Below are 26,929 nucleotides of genomic sequence, written 5' to 3'. Positions count from 1 at the left end.
TGTTGATTGTGAGCAGGGGAAAAGCTTTTGTGGAAATCCTAAATGTTCTCATTTTAGCAAAGTAGAATGCAATTATGGACCAGTTTAGCCATCAAATTTTCAGAAGTCTGTTTAAACTCATAAAATACTTTTTGAAATACTAATATGTATGTTTGCGTGTTGAAATTAATTTAAAAGTTTAAATATTTAATTTTGAATTTGGTACTTTTGTGTTATTTTTGTAGCTAAGGAATCTAGACCAAATGCAGCAATAGCAAAAGATACTGCTCTGCAAAAGATGCTGCTCTGTATATTTTTACATAAAGGTTGGCTTTCCACGCCATTATTTTTGCTGAGTGCAAATCTTACCTTGGTTTGGCACAACGGCTTGCCGTACTGACGTATGACAACTTTCACATTCTGGTAAAAATGGCGTCGTCCTGCGTGCGAGTTGTTGGATCGATTTTAGGAAAATGTGCAAACTGTAGCGCGATTATAAGCCCAGTCACATTGCAGTTATTTCGACAGGTAAGTAAATAATGCGTATTACATAACAGCATACCTATTCAGACTGATGTAAAATTATTTTTTGGAGAAAACATTGACGTCCTTGAGTTAGCATTTTCGGCTATCCGAAACTATCTGGCGAAAAATTCGAATTAAAGTTGTTCTTCCTCCCGGTTTGTTTAAACATTGTATTAAAGATAACTATTACCCTTATTTAGTGTTTCTAACCTTTATGTATATTTCGGCTGGTGTTAAGCATTTCTAGGGATGTTCAAAAAGTCTCACAGGCTCAATGTGTTTCCTGTAGGTCTGCATGAGCTCTGCGCTCCACAGGAAGAACCTAGCGGCAGCGGGACCTGAGCAGTTCACAGCGGAGTTCGTCAAAAAGCAGATAGATGAGTTCGAAGTGGGGAAGCGGCACTTGGCCAATATGATGGGAGAAGATCCTGAGAACTTCTCCCAGGAAGACATAGACGTAAGCTGAATGCCGTTCCTGTTTGTAGACCTTTTTTTCTGGTTGTAGAGCTGTAGAAATACCTTTGTTGTGTTTTTCTAGCTTGATGTTGTCAGTAATCTACTTATAGAGCAGGGGTGTCAAACTCATTTTAGCTCAGGGGCCACATTGATGGAAATCTAGTCCCAAGTGGGCCGGACTGGTAAACTAAAAACAACTTCAGATTGTTTTTTTTTTTTTTTTTTTTTTTTTGTTTTTAATACAATCAATATAAAACAAAGCTGGAGCCTGAGGACAGTGTATCCAAAATAGTACAAGTACAACACCTGAAGTGTACTTGAAAATTTGAAAAAAAAAAAAAAAATCAATAAATAAAAAAACATTCCTTAGTGATTCAATGAGCTTACAGATCACATGGCAAGATCAGTTTCATGCAGCACTTAAAGTATATCTGACTCATTTTACTTTACATCTTTTAGCTTTCACCAGCACATCAATATCAGAAGTCACATCCTGAGTGGCGGCCAACTTCAGGATGTGATTCAAGTTCTTGTGTGAGCCTTGAGCGCAGCTTTGTTTTATTTATACTCATTACAGAGAAAACTTGCTCACAAAGATACGCTTATTTTCACTCTACATTGTAAAGTATGAAAATAAAGTTTACACAACCATCTCGCGGGCCGGATTTAACCCACTTGCGGGCCGCATCCGGCCCGTGGGCCACATATTTGACACCCCTGTTATAGAGCTCCTGGAGTTGACGTCACTTCTCCCGGCATGCAACAGTTCAAATCGAAACGGCGCCATATTGGCATGCAGAAGCCCGCAGCTAGACTATTTGTTATTGTCAGAAAACTCAATCAAATGGGAAATATGGTAGATTCCTGTTGTGCCCCAGGATGCAGAACAGACGTGGATGAGATAAGGGAAGTGCCATCTACAGGATTCCCCAAGATCCAGAATGCTGCAAATGTTGGATCATTGTTAAAAAACGCGCTAGTGACCGGGCTAAAATGAAACTCTGGGATCCCGAGAGTAAAGGTTTTAGCTTATGCAGTGACCACTTCATATCAGGTACTTAAACCAACGTTTCCTCAACTGTGTATGGTATTTATTTTAAATGCTTTTATTACGATTCTTAGTGGGCTTCCTAAACTTATTTTGGCGTGGCTTTTTCTGTCTTATTCCTCATAGCAACAAGTAAACATCACGTAAAACGTTGCCTCGTGAGTTCTGCGTGCTGCCGTTTACGTGTTTTATGATCACAGCAATTAACCGGCTAAGCTGTATTTCATTTTTAAGCAATGGTTGATCAATTGTCAGATCACACATAAAAAGCACTTTGGATTGCTATTATCTGTCTCACCGAGACAGATCTCAGACAGATCCTGAGACGCTCCTGCCTGACATTTTTATTTTATTCACGGAAAAAATCAGACTAGTGATTTCTCTTGGCGTTCAGTTTATACATTCAAACAGCACAGCACTCCATTTATAAACTACTTACATGTAAATCTATGTTATTTGTCCATCCATCCATTTTCGTCCGCTTATCTGGAGTCGAGGCCCAGACTTCCCTCTCCCCAGCCACTTGGGCCAGCTCCTCCAGGGAAATCCCAAGGCGTTCCCTGGCCAGGTCCGCTCCGAGAGCTTCTGGCGTTTTCAAAAAGAATCCCAGGGGCATGGAAAGGGTCGGAGATGTTTAGTCTATTTAATTTCTGACTATATAAAATGATTTCTTTGGTTTTATAGTGTGAAGTAAACTCCGACGAAGTAAAATCCAAGCTGATCCCGTTCATATTCATATTTACGATCCGTGTTTGTTTACCTTTTTTTCCTGCCAATATGGCGTCTACTAACTGAGAGTCACGTGGGGTCCGGAGCTCTATTCTAGGGACTTTTGACTCTACATACTTTTATATCCTTCTAAAACTCACAGTCTTACTCTCATTTACTTTATTAGTTCCTCTGATAAACCATAATTACCGATATTGATCAGATGATCAACAAAAGGACCCCTCACACCCTGGCCGTAAACATGTCTAGCATCAGGCAGGTGATGGGACGTGGGCAGACTCCTGTAAAGTGGTGCGGAGAAGTTTGTGGTGTCATTCCTAAGAGCCATCAGTTGGTAAACAATAGCAGACGACTAGGGTTGGGCATCGTTTAATTTTGAACAATTCCGATTCCAATTACTCGTTTTGATTCCAGTTCCTACCGATTCCGATTCTTTCAAGACATGACATGTTTTACATGAGCTAGCTAACCACAGGTCCTGCTTGATTAAATAATCTTAACTTCAACATGAATTTTAACTCTATGAACAACAACATCACCTTCATTTAGACAAAAACAAGTTTTGGAGAAAAAAAAGAAAAAGACTTGCAGCACAGACAGTGTGTTTGTTTCTGACCACAACCAAAGTCTGGAAGAAGCCTCTAGGATGAGAGGCTAAATGTCTCCAACATATCCAGAAACGTCCAGCTGTTTTCAGCTAAAACTCTCAGGATGATCATGTCCAGGATGACTGAGAACTACACCTCCATGCTGCAGCAGCGTTCAGTCAGAACAGGAAGTGAAACTTAAATGTAGCTGCTGTCAGTAACAATCTAACAGATTTTAAACATTAAAACTCTCAACAGAAATAGTTCAGAAAGGAAATAAAAAATGTTATTTATTATTAGTATTATTATTATTATTTATTGTGGCAGAAGCTGGTGTGGTCCACCACAGAGAAGCTGCTCTCGCATTATGACTTTTTATTCTACAGGTTATTGTTCAGCCTTCTGACTCTAACACACACACGCTCACACTCACGAGTGTTGGTGAGCGGCTGCGTCTGACTGCTGACGCACCGTGTGTGTTTTTATTTCTGCAGTGACACAGACTCACCTCTAGGGCTGCAGCTATCGAATATTTTTGTAATCGAGTACTCTATCGAATCTTTTATCGATTAATCGAGTACTCTAATAAATGACCCTTTTGTGTTCGTAAACCATTATATCAAATAGCATGTTATAAAATATGAAAGACCTCTTAAAATGAGCAAGCAATCGCCAGTTATTCTTCAAGTTTTATTCAAAATGAGTTTTCAAAATTTCAGCACTTCAACTTTACTTCACAGTAAACAAATGCCTGTGCAAAAAATAAACAACCTGAGTTGATTTTCCCCTCCTGCGAGAAGTAGCTCTGCGAGCGGCTGCGGCCCAAACAGCACCAGAACCGCTCACGGCGCATGCGCATACATGGCTCGCCAACTATTTCCCTATTAACACACGTCCGTTTTAATTTCTACACTTTTTCTTCTCACACAATAACAAGGATTGTCGATAAAGCATGTTTGCCGTGGTTATGTCAAATTATACCAATCACAAAACATTTATTTACAGTACTTTATTTTGTTTTCCTCATAAATACCTGTGTCCTGTGTTTTACGGGTTCAGATCGAAAACACCCGACGACCTCTCACGCTGCTCACACATCCATCTTAAGTTGTCGCTGTTGTGCTCACACTGTAATACAGTATTAGATGCGGTTAAAGTCAGACATGCAAAACAATCAATTTTACATAAATAAGTAACACAGCCTGGCGGGGGAGGAAAACCTGGCAGGCCGCCAGGCTAAAGCTTGGTTTATGCTTGACGCATTCACTTTCCGCTTGGTGATGCGGCTCGCGGATGGAATGCGCTTCACAACTTGCAGCGTTTATGGTTCATGCGGCTTGTCTTTGCGGTGAACCAATATTCTCCCAAACTGTAGGGGGCAGCACGGAGCTCTACGGCATGCATCCAACACTACACCATAGTAGAAGTAGAAATTACTGTTGTTTACAACATGGCATTCCAGCATTTTTTAACAGCGTCCTCGTCTTTTCCGACAGTGCGAGCTATTTCTCTCCAAGAATTATTAACAACATGTTGATCACGGTGATCTTTGAGAGCTGAATCATACAAATGTCTGTATTTACGAACCTCTGCCGTACTAGTTCTTGCCGGTCCGCCATGTTTTTCCGCGTCCGACCGTCCGTGTGGTTAGAAAATTTCCTAGGTGCGCGTTGCGGAAATTTTGGGCCGTGCGGAGGCGCGGTGGAGGGGCGTGATTATTAAAATGACGCAACTTTTCCGCGCGGAGCCGTGCGGACCTTGCGGACGTGTTAAGCATAAACCAACCTTAAGGAGCACTGGGGGAAACCCTGCCAAGATCGTCAACACTCATCTATCTTAATGCTATTGAAACAAACAAACCAAAAAGCATTATATCCACTGCTACCTTTCTAATTTGAACTCGGTAGCGTATGCTGTAACCACCCTGCCCTCCCTCCTCCTTGCTGCCTGCCGGCTGTGATCACAAGCAACAATAGAGTAGTTCCCGCTGCTTCTTTGGGAAACAGCGCAAAAAAAAAGGAAAAATCCGTAAAACTTGGGATTTCAGCCGCCACGGTTACGCCTGTGTAACGGAAACACTGCCACTTTAACTAGGGGAGGGGGGCTTAGGTTTCACCTTTCCAGTACCTGTAATTAGGGATGGGTACCTTTGACATTTGAATCGATTCGGTACTAATTCCCGGTACCTAGGAATCGATACCGGTACTTAACGGTACCAATTTTCGATACTTTTGAGTGTTTAATATTTTTAATTCTCTTTTATAATTAAATATATACTTTTCTCAATATATAACAATATTTGATAAATATCACGATAAATAACATACAACTGTTTGTATTTTAACATCGTCCTTGTAGTTTTATAAGCTGATAATTAAACTGAAGCAAACATCTTTAATGTGAACTAAATTTACTGTGTATCTTAATTCCTTTTGCCGTCTTTTTTCAATTGACTTTTCCTACTGGGAAGTTAGAATTTCCGAGGAGAAAGCGAACGCACCATTAGATGATAACAACGGTGGCAATGGAAGCTAACATATCAAGCTAACGTAATCTTAAACAGTTTATTTAGCTGCTGGAGCAGATTAAAACGATGATGCCTCACACTTAGATCGTTGTAAAGTGAAGCCAAACTTTAGAACTCGTTCATGTTCTTCTAGTCGGAATTTCGGAGTTCCGAGGAGAAAGCGAACGCACCATTAGTGAAAAGGAAGCTAACAAATCAAGCTAACGTTATCTTAAACATTTTATTTACCTACCGGAGCAGATTAAGATGAGGATGTCTCACTTAGATCGTTGTCGCTGGTTTCATCATCACCCAGTTACCCATCACATTTAGTGAAGTGGACCCAAGCTTTAGCGTGCTTTCTTTCTACCATGCTGCTCTGTTTACAACTGGCTCGCAGCGACCGATGAAATAACGCTCTTGCACATGCGCAGCTGTCTTGGCAAGTTCTCGTTATGAAGGATGGGTACCGAAACGAGGCACCGTTTGAAATGAAGTGAATCGGTGCTCAGTCGCTACTGTGGAATTCGGTCGGTACCTTAAAAAGTACCGAATTCGGTACCCATCCCTACCTGTAATGCAGCTTTGAATCTCATTCCTAAGCAGTTTCAATCTAGGTCACACCTTCCTGCATCTAATCAACACAACGACTCCCTCTCAATAGAGGCTAAGGACTCATCAGGGGGTAGAGAGTAGGGGTACCCAGAGTAGTTTCTGCTCGTTAAATAACAGTAGACAGGCTTGTAAGCTTGACTCTCCCATATTCCAGTCAGAGTTGACAAAGCTCCTCGGATGAGAAGCGAAGTTTCTTCAAGAAACTAAAGACGTCCAGTTGCCTTCATTTGAACTGTTTGGATTAATGCAGAAAGGACTACTGTCGCCCAGCATATTTTACTGAGGATGTTTCTCTGCTCAACACCCGACTCCTTAAACCCAAACCAGGTCCGTATAACCAACGTTACCCCGTCTTCTTTACGAGCACGTCTTCATCCACCTGCAGCTGCTGCTGTTTTTGTCCAGAGTTGATGCAGCTTGACAAAATGAATGCACAATTGTGGTTGGCTAAATTATATCACATATCAACCCTGTACCGTTTATACCGTGCATTGCTACTCACAGCACTCGCCGCTGTAACAGCCCCGTGCGTTTCCAAGGCAATAAACCGTTTCCGTGCCTCTACCTCACCCACAAACCCCTCAACTTTAGTACCAGCGAAATAGCGTTTTCTAGACCTCTCTGTTGCCATGGTTATCTGTGAAACTTCCCCATTCTGCTGACTTGTGTATTTGTGAAATATTTATTTGGAATTCACATTGGCCATTTAATGTGGGAGATGAGCCAAAAACACTAGAGCACGTTTCTAGGAAGAGTGGGATTCATAAAGCAGGAACTACCTGCAGCTGAGAGTATGCAGTGGTTTAATTCAAAGGTCAGAAAATGACTTTGCGTAAGACAATGTTTATGTTTTTGTTTTTGCTGAAAATCTGTGGTAAGGATGCTACGCAACGTTTTATAAACGAGGCGCCCGAGCAGCAGTTCCGTTGTGCAGATGGGTGATGGCCATCAGTGGCAGCAGGCAGGTGTGGTCACCTCCGGATAATCCACCGCATCATTCCCATTAGCTACTCCCTCAAACATTCACCCACATGAATAAATTGGGGGTTTTGGCCAAATTTCAGCCCATTTAGCTAAATTTCCCACTTGTCCTTCGCCTGGTCCCCCGTGCCCCTCACTAGTAATGAACAGAGCTGTCTGCACCGGGCTGTGAAAACTGAGGCGACGGCCAGCGGTCCAAACCCGGATGTTTGGAAGCTGAAGTGTGGCTTTTGACGAATCCCTTTGCTCTGCCTTGGAGTTGAAACTTCTCAGGTGTGACGGTTAGAAACGCCTGGGAAAAATCAAAAAGATGTCAACAGCCAGGAGGAAATTAGCACAACAGAACGAGCCGTAAAAATCCAAAATCCTTTTTCTTAGTGGATGATGTCATGCTGCAGTTGTTGTTTTGAACTAAAAAATAAACATTTAATTCGCTCTCTGCTGATATGAGATCACATACCGACAACAATTTAAATCAAGCTAAACAGCAATTTGATTAATTTCAGTGTTTATTATCAACACCACTTGTACTAGTTACTCAGTTAACTCATTCGCTGCCTGCGTTTTTCACCGTTTTTACTAGGGATGTGAATCTTAGAGCAACTCACGATATGATTCGATTCCGATTCTTGGGGTGCCGATTCGATTCAGAATCGATTCTCAATTTAAATCGATTCACAATCAGTATTAACAAAGAGTGTCAGCTCCAGGATGAACTACTTTGTTGTACAAGTTAGTTAAAGCTATGGGACATTTTTATCTGACTTTAAACTGGTCATGCTCCAAAAATGCAAACTTACAATGTAAAATAAAGTGATTCTAAAACTGTAAACAGAAACAATCTTTTGACCAAAAGGCAACATTTATTTAAAATATAACAAAATATATTGTAAAATATAACAAATCTTTACTTACCTAACAGTAGCTTTGAAAGTAATACGGTCAAATACTTTTCAAGTATGTGTAGAAACAAGTTACATGAGTAAACCTGAGTACTCACTTATCAACTTAGAAAATAAATATGAGAATATCTCAAATTTCTGAGTATGGAAAAAATTACATTCATGTCCCCTCTTATCAGCAGATTCAAACATAAATCATCTCAATTTATGGGACCACAAAAGTAAACGGAGTACTGACTCTCCTAACAAAGATCAAAAAAGTGCTTCTCAAACCTGTAACATGCCAAATATTTGAGTTCTTGGAATCGATTCTGAATCTTTATAAATAAGAATCCCGATTCAGACTTGAATCGATTTTTTTTAGCACCTCTAGTTTTTACTGTTTTTTTAAGTGTTACAGAACGTTGCGCGCTAGGATGATGTCGATGCCAAAACAACCAAAACAAAGCAGAGACTCACCTCTTACATCAGGAAGAATCCGTATGTTTCAAGCTTTATCCGTTCTTTCATAATCCGTTGTTGAATTGTGATCGGCAGAAGCTTTTCCAGTTTGCGTCTCACTTTTTTTTTCAACAGCGGCCCAAAACGATCTCCCAACACATGGATTTTCTGCTTCTTGGTCACGTGACGTGTGACGTGTGCGGATGAAGATCGGCTTTAGAGCTGAGATGTTTGTTCTCACGGTGCGGGGGCTCGTTCCTACGCCCACACAGTAAAAAAATGCAAATGACGACTTTAGTCGTCATTGGCAGTGAATGAGTTAAATGTTCAAAAGTCACCTTGTAATGGTCGATTAAAGTCAAAGTCCAAAGTCCCATTAGTTGTCACACACGTAGGTGTGTGTGCGAATTTTTTTCTCCGCATTTGACCATCCCCTGGGGGAGCGGTGAGCTGCAGACACAGCCGCGCTCGGGAACCATTTGGTGGTTTAACCCCCCAATCCAACCCCCTTAATGCTGAGTGTCAAGCAGGGAGGCATTGGGTCCCATTTTTTCAAAGTCTTTGGTATGACCCGACCAGGAGTCGAACCCCTGATCTCCCAGTCTCAGGGCGGACACTCTACCACTAGGCCACTGAGAAAGGTCCATCCACTGAGATTAGAACTTCTTGCTGTAGAGAAATTTTAATAAAGTTTTTAATGAAATCAGTGTTAATTTTAGTTCTTTGAGATGAATCAGAATAAGCTACGTCCTAATTTAGAAAATACAGCACAAAAATGAAGCACAGGGTTAAAAATAAAGACTATATTCAAATTAGGGCTGTCACGGTAACCGCAAAAATGAAATATCGCAATATGAAGAAACCCACCGTGCTGCATCATGGGCCACCGCGATTACTGAACGTGATTCAACTCAATGATGCATGTTGAGAAGGATGGCTGCACTGGTATCAAAACGAAACGTTACTTCACTCCTTTGGGAGCACTTTGGTTTTCAGTACGTCAGCTGCTGCGCAGCCAGAGTCCTTGGCCGAGACAGAGCTGCCACCAGCGGCAAAAAAATAATAATAAACGCTCGGAGACCTGCTGAAGTCCCGGAAAAGCACTGCTTCTGCAACCGTCCTGAAGAGAGCTTGAGCCGAGCTGGAGCTCACTCGCTACCTGCAGGAGGAATGCATCCACCCTAAAGAAACCCCCCTGACATGGTGGAGCAACAACCGGGAGAGATTCCCTTTGCTCGCCAGAGTCGCACGCAAGTACATGTGCATTAAAGTTTCTCACTCCCCCTCATTTTCTCTCTTTTATGTTTGTTTGTGACCTCTCCTCCTGAATCAGTGTGTCTGGTTAAGTGCAACGAGCGCACCATCCGAGAGGGTTTTCAGTGTTGCTGGAAATGTTGCCACCCCTCTCAGATCCTCTCTCAAACCGTATATGGTTAACATGCTGGTTTTCCTTGTGGGTAACAAGGACGTGACTGAGTTATAAATCACCGTCATTCGTGTGTGTGAAAGTGAAAGTGAAATGATAGTGCCCTGTGCCCGGTACATGTAATTTTTTATGCTTGATTTTAAACAACTAAACAAAACGGGGACTTGTTTCGTATTTGTTAGATGCTAGAGCCAAATTTGCATTTAAAAGTTTAACCTTCTCCTAAATTTTGTTGTTTTTAAGTTCAGTCGGACTCTGACTGTCGGAGAAACAAACGTTACTGCGATCTGTGTTGTTACTGCCCTTTGATCTGCATTCAGTAAAGTGCTGTAGAAGAAGGCACGGCAATTTTTAACCTTTTTTAAATGTGTAAACATTATGTTTAGATAGTACTGCAATAAAAAAAAGTGCTGCAATAATATTGCACACCGCAATATTAAGCCACCCTGAATCACCGCAGGGGGGATTCCTCAACTGCGACAGCCCTAATTCAAATGAACTTTTGTGTTTCAGGAAATGGAAAAACAAACATTATTAACCCTTTGCATGAATTATGAAATCTTCAACCATGATTTTTAAACATTTTTTTTTCATTCATCTTTAGGTGTGAATAAAACAAATTTCAACAAATATTTTTTGTAACATTTTGTTAATTTACAAATAATTTATTACATGTCCATCTCAGTGGACAGCGTGCATTCTGAACATGAAATATGTTGTCTTGACTTGCTGAAGTCCAAATGGAGGGGCTCAAATGCAATAAAGTCTTCAACAGCTGTGCTTAATAGCAAAAACAAATAAATAACAATTTTGAGTACTTGTCCACTGTAGTGACCATTATGCATCAAAGGGTTAAATAATAATAATAATATCGGCCAATCAGAAACTCAAAAATCATCTTTTTCCCCTTTTGGAGGGGCCGTACACCCACTAGTTAAGAAGGTATGAAGCGCCTTTCCAAAAATTTAAAGGCAAAAACTAATGAAAATGGAGGAAAATGCTAGCACTAGTACGTGTTTCTGTTTTTACTTTCAGGAAAATATGAATCAGTTTATTATCCCTTTAGGCCCTAGGCCTATTTTCTTTGGGCCCTGGCGCCTCCCAATTGGGGGTCTTTGCAGTTTCATGTCCCAAGTGTCAGTGATGGTTTGCGTTCCCCGAGCACAGCTACAGCTACAATCACAACAGTTTAGATTGAAAACAAAGCAATTCTTGGTTTTTGATACATTAAGATGAAATAATACTTGAACTTTATTTTAGAAGAGCTGCCCTGTGTGAGTGCTGACAGGATGGAGGTTGTGAGTTCAAATTCCATTTACGAAATTTAGTCAATTGTTTTATTTATTCCAGGGGTCCTCAACTACATTTGTTCAAGGGTTTTTTCCAGCAGACCCCAGAGAAGGTCAGATGCTCTTCTAAAATAAAGTTCAAATATCATTGTATCTTCATTTATTACAATTTAAAATGCCCTTGTTTCCCATCTGGGCTGTTTGATTGTGGTTTTAGTTGTGTTTGGAGAATGTGGACAGTTGTAGGTGTTTGGGACATGAAACTGTAGAGGCCCCCAATTGGGGGGGGCGTTAGGGTTAAACAGGTTAAAAAACTGGAATTGGCTAACGAAGAACCAGAAAACGGTGTCGACTCTCAACGCCAGAATCGATGCATCTTTATTTAAAAAAAGAAGAATGTCTTAAGATGCTGATTTTTAACTAGATTTGTGCTTTTATTTGTTAATAAAGTAATAACCTGTCTTAATAATCAGTTTTCTTATTACTCTGATTTCCTGAATCACAGATGAAAAAAGTCACAAAGTTTTTGTTTTTTCTCTCCTGTGTCCCGGTAGTCGTTACTAAAGAAGTGTATTCTGTGTCATTGGTCACATTTGTTAATCGGTTGTTAAAATATTTCAGTTTCTTAGTTGTTTGGTATCAAAAACACTGGAAAGTCTCTTTTTTATGACATGTTTGCTTCCCATACTTGGAAACATTGTTTTGGTTCTAGAAGTGAAGTTTTTCAGATAGTTTTGAGGATCTATCTGACTTTTCAGTGGTTTGGAGCACCTGCTGCCCTCTTGCAGCTCTCTAAGCCCCGTGTGGCTGAGATTTGCTCTGCTCACTCATGCAGGCGACAGCTTCCCCTCTCTTCTCCCTCCGTCGCTCCGTCTTTGCCCCTGGAGGATCTCCCATATTGCCTCTGCTCTCTTGAGACACACAGGTGTGTCTTCATCTGTTCTCCACGTTCCTCTCTTTTTGTTTACCCTCCAACTTTCCCCTCACAACTCCTCTAGCCTCTCACACCTTCAACCGCTCTCTTTTTCTTCCTGCTTTTCATCGTTTTGACAACCTTAAAGGCAGCAACCTGCTTCCTGAGAGCTGCACCTGCTGCCTCCCTAATTGAGCCACCGACAAAGGAGGAGGAGGAAAATCACAAAGAAGAAGAGAGGGATGAACAGGCTGTTGTGAGGAGCATGGCGGGGCCAACACACTTCTTCTATCACACACACTCATTTGCAGCGCCATCTGTAGCCTCGCTAACAACACACACACACACACACAGAGATCGAGCAGGGGGTGAACTCGAAGTGAACTGTCCACAATGCCCTCCGTTTGCTGTCAACAAATTCAAAAACTTGTGCCTTTTCCTGCTTGTTTTCTCCTCTAACTTCACACACACACACACACACACCACTTGCCTTTCCCTGAACCCAAAAGCAGCTCTTCATCTGTCACCTCCATCGCCGTCCTTCAGTGTGACCTGAGGTGTTAGGACCTGCCATCAGGTCCCTCCATTAGTTAGTTTATTCATTTGTTCACTCTGTCTCCCACAGAGGAGCATTGCTTACCTCTTCCCCTCCGGCCTGTTTGAGAAGAAGGCTCGGCCGCTCATGAAGGTGAGTCTCAGACTTTTTACCTCTGACCTAGTTATGCAGAATTTAACCTCTCTGTGCCCTAAAACCCAAAATACTCCACACAACTGCTTTTATTTCTTTATAGATTTATTGATTTTATGCTGTTTTGGAAATAAAAACATTCTTATTTAGTCTCTTGGATTAGTCGTGTTGACATAAGTCACGGCTTCACCACCAGACAGCTGTCAGCATCTGACAGAATAAAGTAGATGAGTTTGTCTAACGTGATCAGCGACGTGTAAAAGTTTACTAGCTGACTTGAAGAATGCAGACTTTGCCGTTTTGTATTGTCGTAAAGTTTGTCAGGCAGGTTTTACTGATCTGCTTGTCTGTTTTTGTCCTCAGCATCCTGATGAAATCTTCCCGAAGCAGAGAGGTGAGCGGCGAGTTTATTGTCGTGTGCTGATTTTAAAACCATGCAGCTGATTTGTGGTTCCTGCCTTTGAAGCTGTGCAGTGGGGAGCAGATGGGAGACCTTTCCACTTCCTGTTTTACACTGGAAAGCAGTCCTACTACTTCCTCATGCATGTGAGTGAATCCAGGAGGCAGAAACTCTTCTCTGTCTCCCTCTCTCTCGTACGTTCTGTCTTTAACTCCATATCCTTATCTTTCTCTCTGACTCCATGTCTATTTGTTCCCGTCAGTTTAACAAATACTTAGGATATCAAAATCTTCCTTGTTGATTCCAAGTAATGTTAAACAAGTTACATTTTGTCTCTTAAGGACAAAATCTCTGTCCCAAAGAAGGAGACAAAGTTACTGTATTCATTAAAAAAGCGCATGTGATTTACTGTTATATTTATTTATTTATTTGTCTTAAATTTCAAAATAAGTTAAATTAAAATACATGCTGCATGCCTTCATGTCTCAGCATTTTTCTTATTGTTCCTAGTGAAAGCATTCTACTGCCACCCATCAAAACTATTTTAAAGGTCCTCCTATAACATGCACTTTAACAGTTTCGAGCGTTATCCGTTCTTTCATAATCCGTTGTCGAATTGTGATCGGCAGACGCTTTTCCGGTTCGCGCCTCACTTTTTTTTACAGGAACGGCCCAAAACGATCTCCAAACACATGGATGTGTTGCTTCCTGATCATGTGATCTGTGACTAGGGCTGGGCGATATGGCAAAAATAGAATATCACAATTTTTCCAATATTTTATCACGATTTCGATTTTATCACGATTTCGATTTTATCACGATTTTTTTATCCATGAATAGCATAACTTCAATTGCGTATTAAAGAAGAGAAACATTGAATAAATAAACATTTATTCATATTAGGGATAATCAGCACAGTGCTAACACACTTATATTTTAAACTCACACCAGAGATGATAAAAGCCCTGAGAGAAACAATTACAAAAATAAGTTTTTCTCGTTTTTCAAGTAACTTAACATAAATTAAAATCGTAAACATATTTAAAGTGCAAACATGTCAATTGCAAACGTATTGTGCAAACGTTAACTTGTTCAAAATACTATGTAGCTCCCAGTTGCTCATGTAGTGGATAGTTAAGCTCAAATACGGCTCTGATGTGCGGCTGGACCAGAGATCGCTTGTGGTAGCAAAAAACTGCGCATTCTGAATATTTTCTGCAACAAGTCTCTAAATAAAGTAAAATTTTCTAGTGCAGATTGGAGACAACCCATAGAAGCACTGATTTGATCTCATTTCAGAGAAAAATAGAACAGGTTAGATGCACCTAATAAATAAAATTACTAACAAACTCAGGAATCTTTCTTTGCTTCACTGTTCTGGTGCTGAAAATATCACTAATGCGGATCAAAGGAGATACACAGATGAATGCACCTCTTATTATTTGGAAACTACATTTACTGCAGCTGGCAGAGGCAGAGATTGTTTCTATTGATACACGGAGTTTACAGAATCATTATAAATGTTAATAGGGGAAGACTGCAGGAGGGAGCGGTAAAATACAGGGGGTCCCAGCAAAAACAAGAAACTACGAGTCTGATGAAACCCGCTGGTTTTCCATCAGGCAGTCACGGGGCAGCTCCATTGACCGAGCTCAGTCCGGTACCGACACCGGCTCGGCAGAGGGTGAACGAGCCGAGGCGACGTCGTGCTCTGATTAAGAAGCGGTGTTATTTTCCTGCTTCAGAAGAAGCGTCCAACGTGTTTTTACGCTTTCTCCGAGACATGTCACGTCGCTAAGTTGTTAGCGCCGCGCGCTAAGGAAACCCTGCGTTCCTCTTCGGAACGAAAACCTTGTTGTCACTCAGCCGCGGCGAAGCCATGTTTGTTCACACACAAGTGAAAACAAGCGGGGCACTAATATATTACTATGACTCACTCTGATTGGTTAAGGGTCAAACAAAGACGTGTCATTCGCCTGAGGTAAGTTCCCTTTTCATTCAGAGGCAGAAATTCAACAGCAGAGCTGTGAATCGTGATAAAACGGTCTCTCAAAAATGACAGACCGTCAGATGTGTAGATCGTAAAACGGTCTAAAATCGTCATATCGCCCAGCCCTATCTGTGACGTATGCGGATGAAGACTTCAGGCCTGAGATGTTTGTTCTTTCAGCGCAGGGGCTCGTTCCAATGCTCAAACAGTTAAAAAAATGCAAATGACGACTTTAGTCGTCAATGGCAGTGAATGAGTTAATGATCCTAGGAGCTATGTTGTCTGGGGCACTTTGTGCCCCTGGTAGGGTCTCCCATGACAAATTGGTCTTAGGTGAAGGGTGAGACAAAGAACGGTTCAGAGGATCTTTCATGGATATGCAATCAAAGAGTCGGAGTACCCGGCCCGGAGGGTTACCGGGGTCCCACCCTGGAGCCAGGCCTGGGGTTGGGGCCTGTGAGCGAGCGCCTGGTGGCCGGGCTTTCGCCCATGGGGCCCGGGCGGGCCCAGCCCTATCCGGATACATGGGCTCATCCAACTGTGGACCCACCACCCGCAGGAGGAAAATGAAGGGTCTGGTGCGGTGTGGATCGGGTGGCAGACCGACGCAGGAGCCATGGCGGTCCGATCCCCGGACAACAAAACTGGTTTTTGGGACATGGAACATCACCTCGCTGGCGGGGTAGGAGCAGGAGCTTGTGGCAGAGGTTGAGCGGTACCGGCTAGATATAGTCAGACTCACCTCGACACATAGCATTGGCTCTGGAACCCAAGTCCTTGAGAGGGGTTGGACACTCTCCTTTGCTGGAGTTGCTCCGGGTGAGAGGCGGAGGGCTGAGCCCCAAGGCTCTCTGCCTGTGTGTTGGGGTTTACCCCGGGGGACAAGAGGGTAGTGGAAGTCGGACGGTGGAAGGAATACTTTGAGGAGCTCCTCAATCCTCCAAAGAGGAACCAGAGCCGGGAGACCTGGGGATGGACTGCCCAATCTCGGGGGCAGAAGTTGCTGAGGTAGTCAACTAACTACACAGCGGCGGAGCCCCGGGGGCGGATGAGATTCGTCCTGGTTATCTCAAAGCTATGGATGTTGTAGGGCTGTCGTGGTTGACACGTCTCTGCAACATTGCGTGGTCATCGGGGGCAGTTCCTGTGGAGTGGCAGATTGGGGTGGTGGTCCCCATCTTTAAGAAGGGTGACCTGAGGGTGTGTTCCAACTATAGGGGGATCACACTCCTCAGTCTCCCTGGAAAGCTCTACTCCAAGGTACTGGAGAGGAGGGTCCGATCGATAGTTGAATCTCAGATTGAGGAGGAGCAATGTGGTTTTCGTCCTGGCCGTGGAACTGTGGACCAGCTCTATACCCTTTCAAGAGTGATGGAGGGGGCATGGGAGTTTACCCAACCAATCCACATGTGTTTTGTGGATTTGGAGAAGGCTTATGACCGTGTTGTCACCACCTCACCCCTGCCACATGGACCTCAATGGATAAACAATCAATCCTGCTCAATGGTCAACTTTCCTTGTGGGGTCACACCCATAAAGACAGTGGGGGGGTTAAGAAGAGGGCCAAAATCTTGAAGTTTAAACTCCTCACGGGCCACAAAAATGATATTTTTCTTTTCCTTTTTGAGAATGCAACCATTTTTTTAAATAATTTTTCATTTGTTCTGCTCAAAAAAGACCTAAAATAGATATATTAGTAAAAATTTAAACATAAAATATTAAAATATATGAATTTATATCAACAGCCTCCTGGAGAGACTTAATTCCACATTTCTAAAAACGCTAAGCGAGGGCCACGCTAAATCACTCTAAAGGCTGCAAATGGCCCCTGGACCGCATTTTAGACACCTGCTTTATACTTTCGCAGACTCATGCATTCTCTGTGATTGACATCTTTACGTAAGCAGATGTCAGACGCTATTGGCTAATGTTGAACAAACTCCATTCAAATTGCATAGGGCTCTACGGGACGGGGGGCGAGTTTAGCTTAGCTTATTTTATATCAGTAAAGATTCAGAATATCACTTTTACCCCCAAATTCCACTACCTCCGCTCCGACACGAACGCCGGAGCAAAATCGGTCCCGTTGTAGTCAATCAGAGCAATTCCACTACTGCGGCCGTGCTCCGGCAGTGCGGCGCTGTGCGCCGCCCTCTGTTCCGGCGTCCGGAAAAAATAGAATCGATCCTATTTTTGCCGGAGCACCTCCGCAGTAAATGGACAGAAATCACAACGACCCAACAGGAAAAGGAGCAAGCACAGCTTCCGTTTTTCACAATAAATCGATAAACAAAAGGCGTTTTTTGTTTCATATGCACAGGTTTAACAACTTTTAACAACTATCAATGGCGGCTGAAGTTTAAATGCACAAAAATAAGCCATAAATACAGTTTCTACTATCAAAGTAGTCACACTTTGTTGATCCAAACACTGCTGATCTCTCAACACAAATGATGGGCAGATTAAACAGTTCATGCCGATGCTTCTCCCACACAACTGATCTAACTTCCGCGTTTATTGCTCGGACTGTATCGCAAGATCTCGAAAATCCCGTGCATGCTTGTTTGCCCACCTCAGGTCTCCGCACCGGAGCGGAGCCGTTGTAGAGCGGGTACCAGTAAACATTGAGTTCGGAAGCGAGCGGCTGCGAAAGGCGGGGGCGGACCGGAGCGGAGCGGAGGTAGTGGAATTTGGGGGTTACAGATTTCTAAAAAAAACAAAAAACATTCATAATTTGTGAAAAGGATTGCTGCTTCAACTAAATAAATTCCTGTTAAAACATTTAAGGTCACTGAAATAGAAAACAGCCTTCTGTTCATACAAATACATCAAACTTAATGCCGGTGTGTCATGATTTTATTGTGCAGATTATAACCTGCATTTTTGTTCCTTATACAGCAGGTACTGAAAGTGAGGGATTAAACATGTATAAATGAATGAATAATCCTGCTACTACTACTTAAAGAGCAAGTCACCCCCTACCAGAGTATTACTCTGCTCCCACTTCCTGTTTGAAAAATGCAACAAATGCTGTTGCCTAGCAGACCGAGAGGGCGGGGCAGCTAACAAATACACACACAGGCTTTGAATGACATTGTGACATCATATGGTACCAGCTAACGTTCTAGGGTACCGATGGCAGATTTAAACTCAAATGCAGTGCAGAGTTTTTACCTGACAACAGCACAACACTGACAGTTTTAGGCAGAAATTTTTAATTTTAACTAAAATGTACTAAAGTGCAAAACTATTGACTGCACGTGTCTGCAGCACGATTAGACACGCATTCATATAGTTTATCAGGGCAAAAAAAGTTGATTTGGGGGTGACTTGCTCTTTAAAAACGGATATTATACACACACAGATGTCAATTGTAATTAGTTCTAGTTTTTCATCATTTTTTACAAATTTTTTATATTTTATTGTGGATTTAATGGGAAAATGATTGTGGGAAATAAACATTTAAACAGATTTTTAGGCGCTAAACTGCAGCAGAATAATACCGTTTAGTATCTGGATTCAGGGTCCAGCTTTAGGTTTGACTTGTCGGGTCGGGTCCCACAGCGGGGAGCGGGTTCAAAACTGACCTTCATGTTTTAGCACTCTGCTTCCTGTTTTTGTCTGACCACGTTTAAGACACTTTGTGCGATAAGAGACGAGTGTCTGAATCTAAAACATGAAAGAAGGTGGAGATCTGAATATTTTGTCACTCAGTCTCTGCACCCCCCAGCCCCTGCTGCTGGTTTAAATAGGTGTGTCAGACATGTCTGAGCGCCCGTGCTGTCTGTCTGCATGAATGCAGGCTCCCCCTCCTCTACCCTCCTATTCTCCCTTTCTACTGACCTGTTCCCTGCTCTTCCTCCTTTTTTCTCTCCATCTTTTATTCCATAAGATAATCACACACACACACACACACACACACACACACACACTTCCAGGAGGGGGCAACCAGCCCTCCTGCTTGGCTGATGGTACATTAACCTCCATGCTGCTCCCCTGAGCTCTTCGTGGCCCCAGAACCAGAGGAAAACCTTCATCCTCCCATCATAAACCAGATTTACCGCATAAACTTATTGTAAGGGTTTTTTATTCTTCCCACACTCATTTTTTTTTCTGTCTCACTTTTGGTCCATCATAAAGAAAATTGGTATTGGTCTTTTTGTCCTCCTGCACCCCCCACCCCTGTCACTGGTCAGAGTGGCACAGGATTAGGCACACTCTATCAGGAAGGAATTAAGCAAACATCTGGTGAATAATTGACGGGGAAATGAGTTCTCACCAGGCGCAGGGTGGCTGAGGGGGCTGGTCTGGGGGGGTGTCTGTCTTTAGGGACACCCCCCTCCTCCCCCGTCTGTCTGTGCTTAGCACCATGACAGACTCCCCTCAGGTCATGTGAGCAAACCCCGAAACTGTCCTGTTATCTCTTTAGTTTCAGGGTTTTTTTTGCTTTGGCCTAGTGAAGACCCCGCATCAGCAAAAGCTGCAAATATTTCTAGTTAATGCTTCAAATAAAGTGAAACAGCTTATTGTTTAGCCCTGATTCGTTTTTGTGGCTTGTGGTGGGTTTTAGGAGCTGTACGGTAAATTGCTGAACGTAGAAAAGCACCAAGATCGCCTGAGAGCCAAGGGGCTCTTCTCCAGTGACGCCAATTCGATGTAAGCAGAAAAAAAACCCAATAAAAACAAACATGAAGGTGTTTTCCTCACAAGATGTCTCCATCAGGTCTCTAGGAATGAGCAGGTGGTTCACCAAGGAGGAGCTGGAAGTGTCCTTAGTGGAGACCATCTCCACTCATGATGTGAGCTTTGCATCCTTCTATGGCTTATTATTGCTAATAAACAATAAATCCACAGCAGATTTTGGTTGCATGTGTTTTTGTCTCCAGTATACTCATTTTGTTCAGCTGATGGAGCGCCTGCTGTCCATGCCCTACTGCAGTCTGGAGCAGCAGTTCATCCTGCAGTACCGCCGGCAGCTGGAGGCTCAGTCCATGCATCAGATTGTGCAGCCTCTGCAGCAGGACGAGAAGGGCGTGGCCTACAGCTCTGCAGAAGGTCGGTCCTCGTCAGACCAGCCAGGGCTTGAGCTAGACATGAGAGGATCTGTTTTTATCTTGTTATTGTGGAGTTTAAGAATCCAGAAAGACACTTATTACCTTTTCTTATAAACACTGAGTTCAGTGTTGGTCTTATTTTATATAAACTATGCAACGCTTCAAGAGGACAAGAAGGTCAAGGTCTGCATTCGTAAAACTCGTCATGATGCTGCAATGGACTTGTTTTCAATGATATAAACGCACATATTAGCAAATTTCTAAAAAAACGCATTTACCCAAGTTTTAATTGTGCCTAACACAATAAGATTGTTGATAATCCCACTGAGGATGAAGCTCTTAGTTCATCAGTATGCTGTCAGGAGGCACTAGCAAAAGGGCGGATTAAGAATGACCTGAAACACGTGCACACGATCCGCTGCTGTTTCTCCCCAGTATCAGCTGATGGAGGGCCCTACTTTTGTTTCACTGCCGTGCGCCATTCATGTCAACAAACACGGTAGGGTCGGGGAGGGCAGGGCGAGGCATGACGCTTAGCTTGGCGGGGGACCAAGCAAAGCCTGGCGGCCCGCCAGGCTGATAAAGCGCTGAGGGAAACCCTGCTACTGCAACAAAACTACCATCAAATTAAGGATATAGTATAGAATTATGTAAGAATATAGTGAGAGTTTTACAGTGAGAAAATCCCAATAGTCAAGTTTCAGTCATGTTGGAAGGAAGGTTAGACAGAAACATATTTCCTATCCAGCTGGCTGCAGGACTGTGTTTTCTCCTTTCAAAACAAAGGAAGGAGGGACGTAACTACTGTTTACCATCAGTGAGTGTGGGGTTTCCGCGTCTCCTGTAAGCTAATACTGCAGCGCCAACAATTGTAATTTGATGACAGCCGGCAAAAAGCTCCAGTTGCTTAAAGTGGTTGCAGTAACCAAATTTTACCACAGGATGTCACTTTTACTTAATTTCTACATAATGCACCTTTAACCCAAGATTACTTGGAATTGCAGAGAAATTCAGAACAAGTAAAGTAACACAAAACATTTCTAAATAGTTTATTGCCGTTCCGAAACAACTTCAGATTGGTACAGTTCCCTAAAATGTAAAGGAGACTCTGAAGTGCTACAACTCGCAGTGAAAAGATTACAAAGCAAACTTGCTACAAATGCAGTTGAAGCTGCTTTTAAAGGCACATTTGGAAGTTTTCTTGCTTTACATAATACTTAAAGGTGTGGTTGACTGAAAAAAACGTGTTTTAATGTTTATTTCTGATTATAAGTCACTCTGAGGTTTTCATGCAGGCTAAACATGGAAATAGTCTCCTACACCTATCTTCTGCATTAGCTTTTGATAGAAAGCAGATGGTGAAACTCTAGGATTTGAATAGCCTGACAGATCTACGTCACACTGTGAATTGGACTTATCACAACGGGGAAGGCTGCTGTTGTTTTAGCAACCAGAATCAGCAGAGAAGGCCTATTTCAACAGAAGCTAACTACTAGCATTAGCAACTTACTAACACAGCAGAAGCACCTCCAGGCTTTTTATTTGTGGAGCTAAAACGTCCCTGAGCAAACAGAGTTGTTGCTTTCATTCAAGCCGAGGCAAAATGTCTACATATCAGGAAATACGACTCCAAATCCTCCTGGTTGAAGCACAGCTCTGAGGTCCTGCTGGGGCGGGGGTTTGTGGGCTTTTTGTGACCTGAGTTCTGCCTGCAAGGCATTCGTTCCTAGACATCACTGAAAATGTTTTGATTAAACAAGCACACCTTTTAAATAAAGTACTCAAAGATGTTGCAACGGTAAGGCAGTGGCTCAGGAGGCAGAGCGGGTTGTCCAGTAAACAGAAGGTTGCAGGTCCGATCCCAGGTCTTACCAGAGCGCTGCTGTTGTCCTTGGGCAAGACACTTAACCCACCTTGTTGCTGATGGTGGTTGGAGGGACCGGTGGCGCCTCTGTCAGTGCACCCCAGGGCAGCTGTGGCTACATCGTAGCTCATCACCACCAGTGTGTGAATGGGTGAATGACTGAGTTGTGAAGCGCTTTGGGGGGTTGGCGAACCCTAAGAAGGCCAAGACGCTGTACAAATACCGGCCATTTACCAAAGTAAAAAAGGGAGCTTCAAGTGAAAATCCTATGTAGTTGCAACAATAACAAAATCATTTCATCCTGGAACTCAAAACAATCAAAATAGTTTGAAAATAAACAAAATACAAATCAAAACAACTGAAGTTGTGTTAATACTGACAATAATTACAAAGAAACAAAACATCAAGTCCTGGTAGTTGAAAGCAATTATATAAGATCAAAAACGGCCACAAACAAAACAGAAATCAATGGTCACAAAATATAAACAAGTTCAAAGAAAAGCAGAGTGAAGACTAATGGATGAGTAAGGATGTGACATTTTTCTGTCCATGCTGGTAGGCTGGGACGGCATGTTGTAAAATGTTCCTCTCACATGTTTAAAAAGGATTGTAGCAATGGAAAATCACTCCGGTGGCTTTGACTTTCAGGCCTGAGGAAGACGTCCAGATCGTCGGTTGTTCTGCGCGACTGCGGCTCAGGACGAGTCACCGTCAACGGCCAGGACTGCCACCACTACTTCTCCGTGCTCCAGGACAGGTAGCTGTGGACGCTCGGTGCCGCCTCACTCACGCACACCGTTTGCCGACTCCCCACCCTCCCCTCAAGTAGAAAAGAGGAGGGGGACGAGACGAGAAAGCAGCGTTTTCACTCTTCACAGCATCGCCTGGTTTCTTATTTATCTCCTTGTAGTGAGTTAATTACACAGCTGAGTGGCTGTGTGTGAGTGTCCGGAGCTGCTGTTGTCACGTTGTGTGAGGACGGGCTGTAAGTGGAGCAGAGAGGTGACAATTGACTTTGTCAGCAGCCGCAGGCCATTCAGGCTGAGACGCCATCCAGAACACAGACCCTCTGCTGCTGAGTCAGAAGTTACTCTGTAATGCAATGGGGGGGTATTTTCCTCTGTGCTTGTCTGAAAAGTCACCCAAGCAGACATTAAATTAGCTAAGCCCCCACGGCTGATACCTCTCTCTGTTAAAAAGCGACCCCTCCTGCTCTGCCTTTTCAGCCGTATTTCCTCTCTTCACCCTCCCCCTCTTTTCTTTTCTCTTGTTGGTTACCCCCAAACTCAGAGAGCAGCTGATGTTCCCGCTCCAGTTCATGGGCGTGCTGGGCCGCTTTGACCTCAAGTGCACCGTGAGCGGCGGCGGCAGGTCGAGCCAGGCGGGGGCGCTGCGGCTCGCCATCTCTCGAGCGCTGCTGAGCTTCCTGTCTGAGAAAGAAGGAGAGGCCATGAGACAAGGTTGGTGTGACCTCCCCGATCTTCGCTTTCATCCGCTCTGTTCTTTAAAGACTGGATCATTCCGTCCACATCTCACCGGAACGTAACTTTCTGACAGCCTCCTTGTTTGAGAGTATGTCTAACACTGTTTATTTTGGTAGCTGGTTTGTTAACGCCCGACCCCCGAGTGAGGGAAAGGAAGAAGCCGGGTCAGGAGGGAGCACGACGCAAGTATACCTGGAAGAAACGCTGAAGATAAAGGTCTCATCTGGCCTAACGAGGGCTCTGTTGGAGCCAGAGGAGCTTCTTGTTCTTGTGTGCATTTTCAACACGCTGGAAGAATCAGGAGCTGCAGTGACCTTCATCAGCCACCAGATGGAGATGTGGTGAAAACCATAAAGAGACTGTACTATGTTTGTGTAAATTAATAAAGTTAAGCTTTTCATTATTCGAAATGCATGATCTCATTTAATATTTTTGTTTGAATTATTTTGTATAAATGCATAACAAAAGGTTCAAATTATTTCGGAAATGCTAAATGTAAACTTAAGAATTATGGTCAGTCATCTGAAAGTAAGTGTGCTTTTCTGGGCCATGATCAAAAAAAGTATTTTATAAAAATAAAATGTATTATATTCAAGTTTGATATATTTAGCACATTTTGAAATACCCAGTTTATAACTAGGCATAAAGAGTAGACTAAAATCAGCAGAGGTGGAAAGAGTACTAAAATCTACTTAAGTACAAGTACCAATACTTAGATAATTTTTTACTCAAGTAAAACGCACTTGCCTAAATTTTTACTCAAGTAAAAGTAAAAAGTATCGTAAACAAAATGTACTCAAAGTAAAAGTTACTTACATTTTTGTCAGCGTAAGGATGGCTACATCTAAGTAGTGCTTAATCACAAAGCCAGTTCACAATTCGCTGGTGTGTGTGCGCGCACACACTCAAACACGCACAGCTTGAAGGAGGGATTTCTATCCAATCAGTGAGAACAGGACGTGCACATTGATTGGACGAGGTTTTTCTAGGATGGTCAGTTTCAATTGTGATTAAAATTATTCTTTATTTTGAGAAAAAATAATTTTTTTAGATGCCATCAGCGTGTGAGGTGTCTCAATGTTTTCTTGACAAAACTCTAACATGAGACTGTGCTCTAACCTGTCACATAACGAGCTAAATGAAAGTCAAACATTTCAGTATGACAGCTGCTAACGTTGGCCCTGCCCTACTTTACCTCTACATTACAGTTCCTTTATCCACGTCCATCCTGGAGCTCCTCTCTGACATTCATGCTTATTTAGAGCAGCTGATTTTTAAAGCTAGCAGAGTTCATCCTTGGTAGTGGGTTCACTCACTCATTTAACCCTTCACCACTGAAATCAGTTTGTTCATTCCAGTCCTCCTAAATAATCCTCCAATCATCCAACTGGAATCCATAAGAGTCCCGTAACATCCATCCTGTCAGAATAGGCCTTGGGAGCCCAGGTGTTACTAGAACTAATGGTGTCTCCTCACCAGCGTGAGCCTCCAAACTGTGAAGGTTGGTCTCCAAACATGAACTTTAAATTCATGCATTTATCTCCTCTTGTAACACTTCAACATGTTTTAAAAGGCTCGTATCATGATACAGACTGGAATGTGTTTGGATCTGCCACAGACAATTTGGATGAATATACAGACACTGTGACATCATACATAAAATTCTGTGAGGACAGCATTATTCCAACAAAAACCAGGGTCATTTTTAACAACGATAAGCCCTGGTTCACACCCAGACTGAGACAGCTGAGGAGAGAGAAAGAAGCAGCCCACAGAGCCGAGGACAGAGAAAGCTATAAGGACGCCAAGTACAGGTTCTCAAAAGAGTTGAAGAAGGCGAGATCTCTGTACAACAAGCGACTAAAGGAGCAGTTCACCAACAATGACTCCGCCTCTGTCTGGAGAGGGCTCAGGCGAATCACAAACTACAAGCCCAGAGCCCAACATGCTGCTGACGACCGACAACTGGCTGAACAACTTAACTCCTTTTATGCAAGGTTTGAAATGCAACACCCATCCCCCACACCCCCTACTGCACAGGCTTCTTCAGCCACTCTGGTGTCATATGCAGAGCCGGATTAAATAAATGAACTACACTAGGCAGGCTGCATTTATTTGCCCCACCCCCCACCCCACCCCACCCCCACCCCCCCAGTCGATGTTATTTAATGAACTGAAATCTGAAACTTACCAAAGTTACTAATAAAAGTTCATTCACATTTTACATAGCCTAGTTTTTGGTTACAAATTGGTTGTTTGTATGCCAGAATAAGTCATGTGTTGTATGTTAAATATTCTATCAGACTTTTTTTTGTTATTAATAATTTATATCTCATTACACAGCTGTATTAAATGATAATAAATTATCCTCATCTTATCTATTGGGAGTGTCAATGTTAAGGCAGTAGTACCAGTAAATAACCACTAGGTGTCATTAAACTATGTAAACAGAGCAAATATATTTATCTTATTTGCTCTGTTTACATTTAACCAGTAGCTAGCTGTCAATTTTTATTGGGGGACAATGGGGGGTCCTGGTCATTTCAAGGAGGTTCTCAAGAAAACAAAAAATGCAGTGGACAGCTAGTAACTGCATATTACTGCTACTAAACAGCAAAATACTACAACTACTTTGTTTTTAATTAATTAGTCAATTGCAGTGTGCAAATAATATCCTTTAATTGCCATAGCCACACCCCCATGACACAAAACACCCATGACAGAACACATATTTACAAAATAGTATCTACTCTCATACTCTCACCACTTCTGCCCAGTTTCCCCCTCCTGTCTTCTTCTCTGCTCCTCTACTCTCCTGTCTCATCCTGTCTTCTTCTCTGCTCCTCTTAAGTCTCCATTCTCCACTTGTCTTCTCTCCATTCTCCACTTGTCTTCTCTCCATTCTCCACAGCTGTGATTTACTGCAACATATGAGTTTATAGTACACAAGAATAGGTTAGTATTTATGCTAACAACAGCAACACAATAGAAAGAGATTCACTTTTCTCACATTACTGACCGCTCTTTTGTCCAGTCTCCTCCTGTCTTCTTC

The 26,929-nt window shown here is 42.7% G+C and overlaps 1 protein-coding gene across 2 annotated transcripts; it reads left to right on the top strand.

Moving 5' to 3' along the window:
* The first annotated feature begins 355 nt into the window (after positions 1 to 355).
* On the top strand, positions 356 to 24,287 carry mrps9 (mitochondrial ribosomal protein S9). 2 transcript variants are annotated; one of them, XM_054747670.2, is made up of 11 exons: positions 356 to 507; positions 794 to 961; positions 13,023 to 13,085; positions 13,449 to 13,479; positions 13,552 to 13,631; positions 20,046 to 20,131; positions 20,199 to 20,274; positions 20,380 to 20,530; positions 23,042 to 23,150; positions 23,684 to 23,853; positions 23,994 to 24,287. In XM_054747670.2, exons 1-11 carry the CDS (start codon positions 409 to 411, stop codon positions 24,083 to 24,085), a joined length of 1,125 nt encoding a protein of 374 aa, XP_054603645.1. In that variant the 5' UTR covers positions 356 to 408; the 3' UTR covers positions 24,086 to 24,287. The 2 variants fall into 2 exon arrangements, with proteins under 2 accessions (XP_054603645.1, XP_015802231.1); XM_015946745.3 differs by having other exon boundaries at positions 20,362 to 20,530.
* Positions 24,288 to 26,929: the final 2,642 nt, after the last annotated feature.

The sequence above is a fragment of the Nothobranchius furzeri genome, chromosome 2 (assembly GCF_043380555.1).
Source record: "Nothobranchius furzeri strain GRZ-AD chromosome 2, NfurGRZ-RIMD1, whole genome shotgun sequence".
In the NCBI taxonomy this organism is placed as follows: domain Eukaryota; kingdom Metazoa; phylum Chordata; class Actinopteri; order Cyprinodontiformes; family Nothobranchiidae; genus Nothobranchius; species Nothobranchius furzeri.
This window is presented reverse-complemented; position numbering and strand designations above follow the sequence as displayed.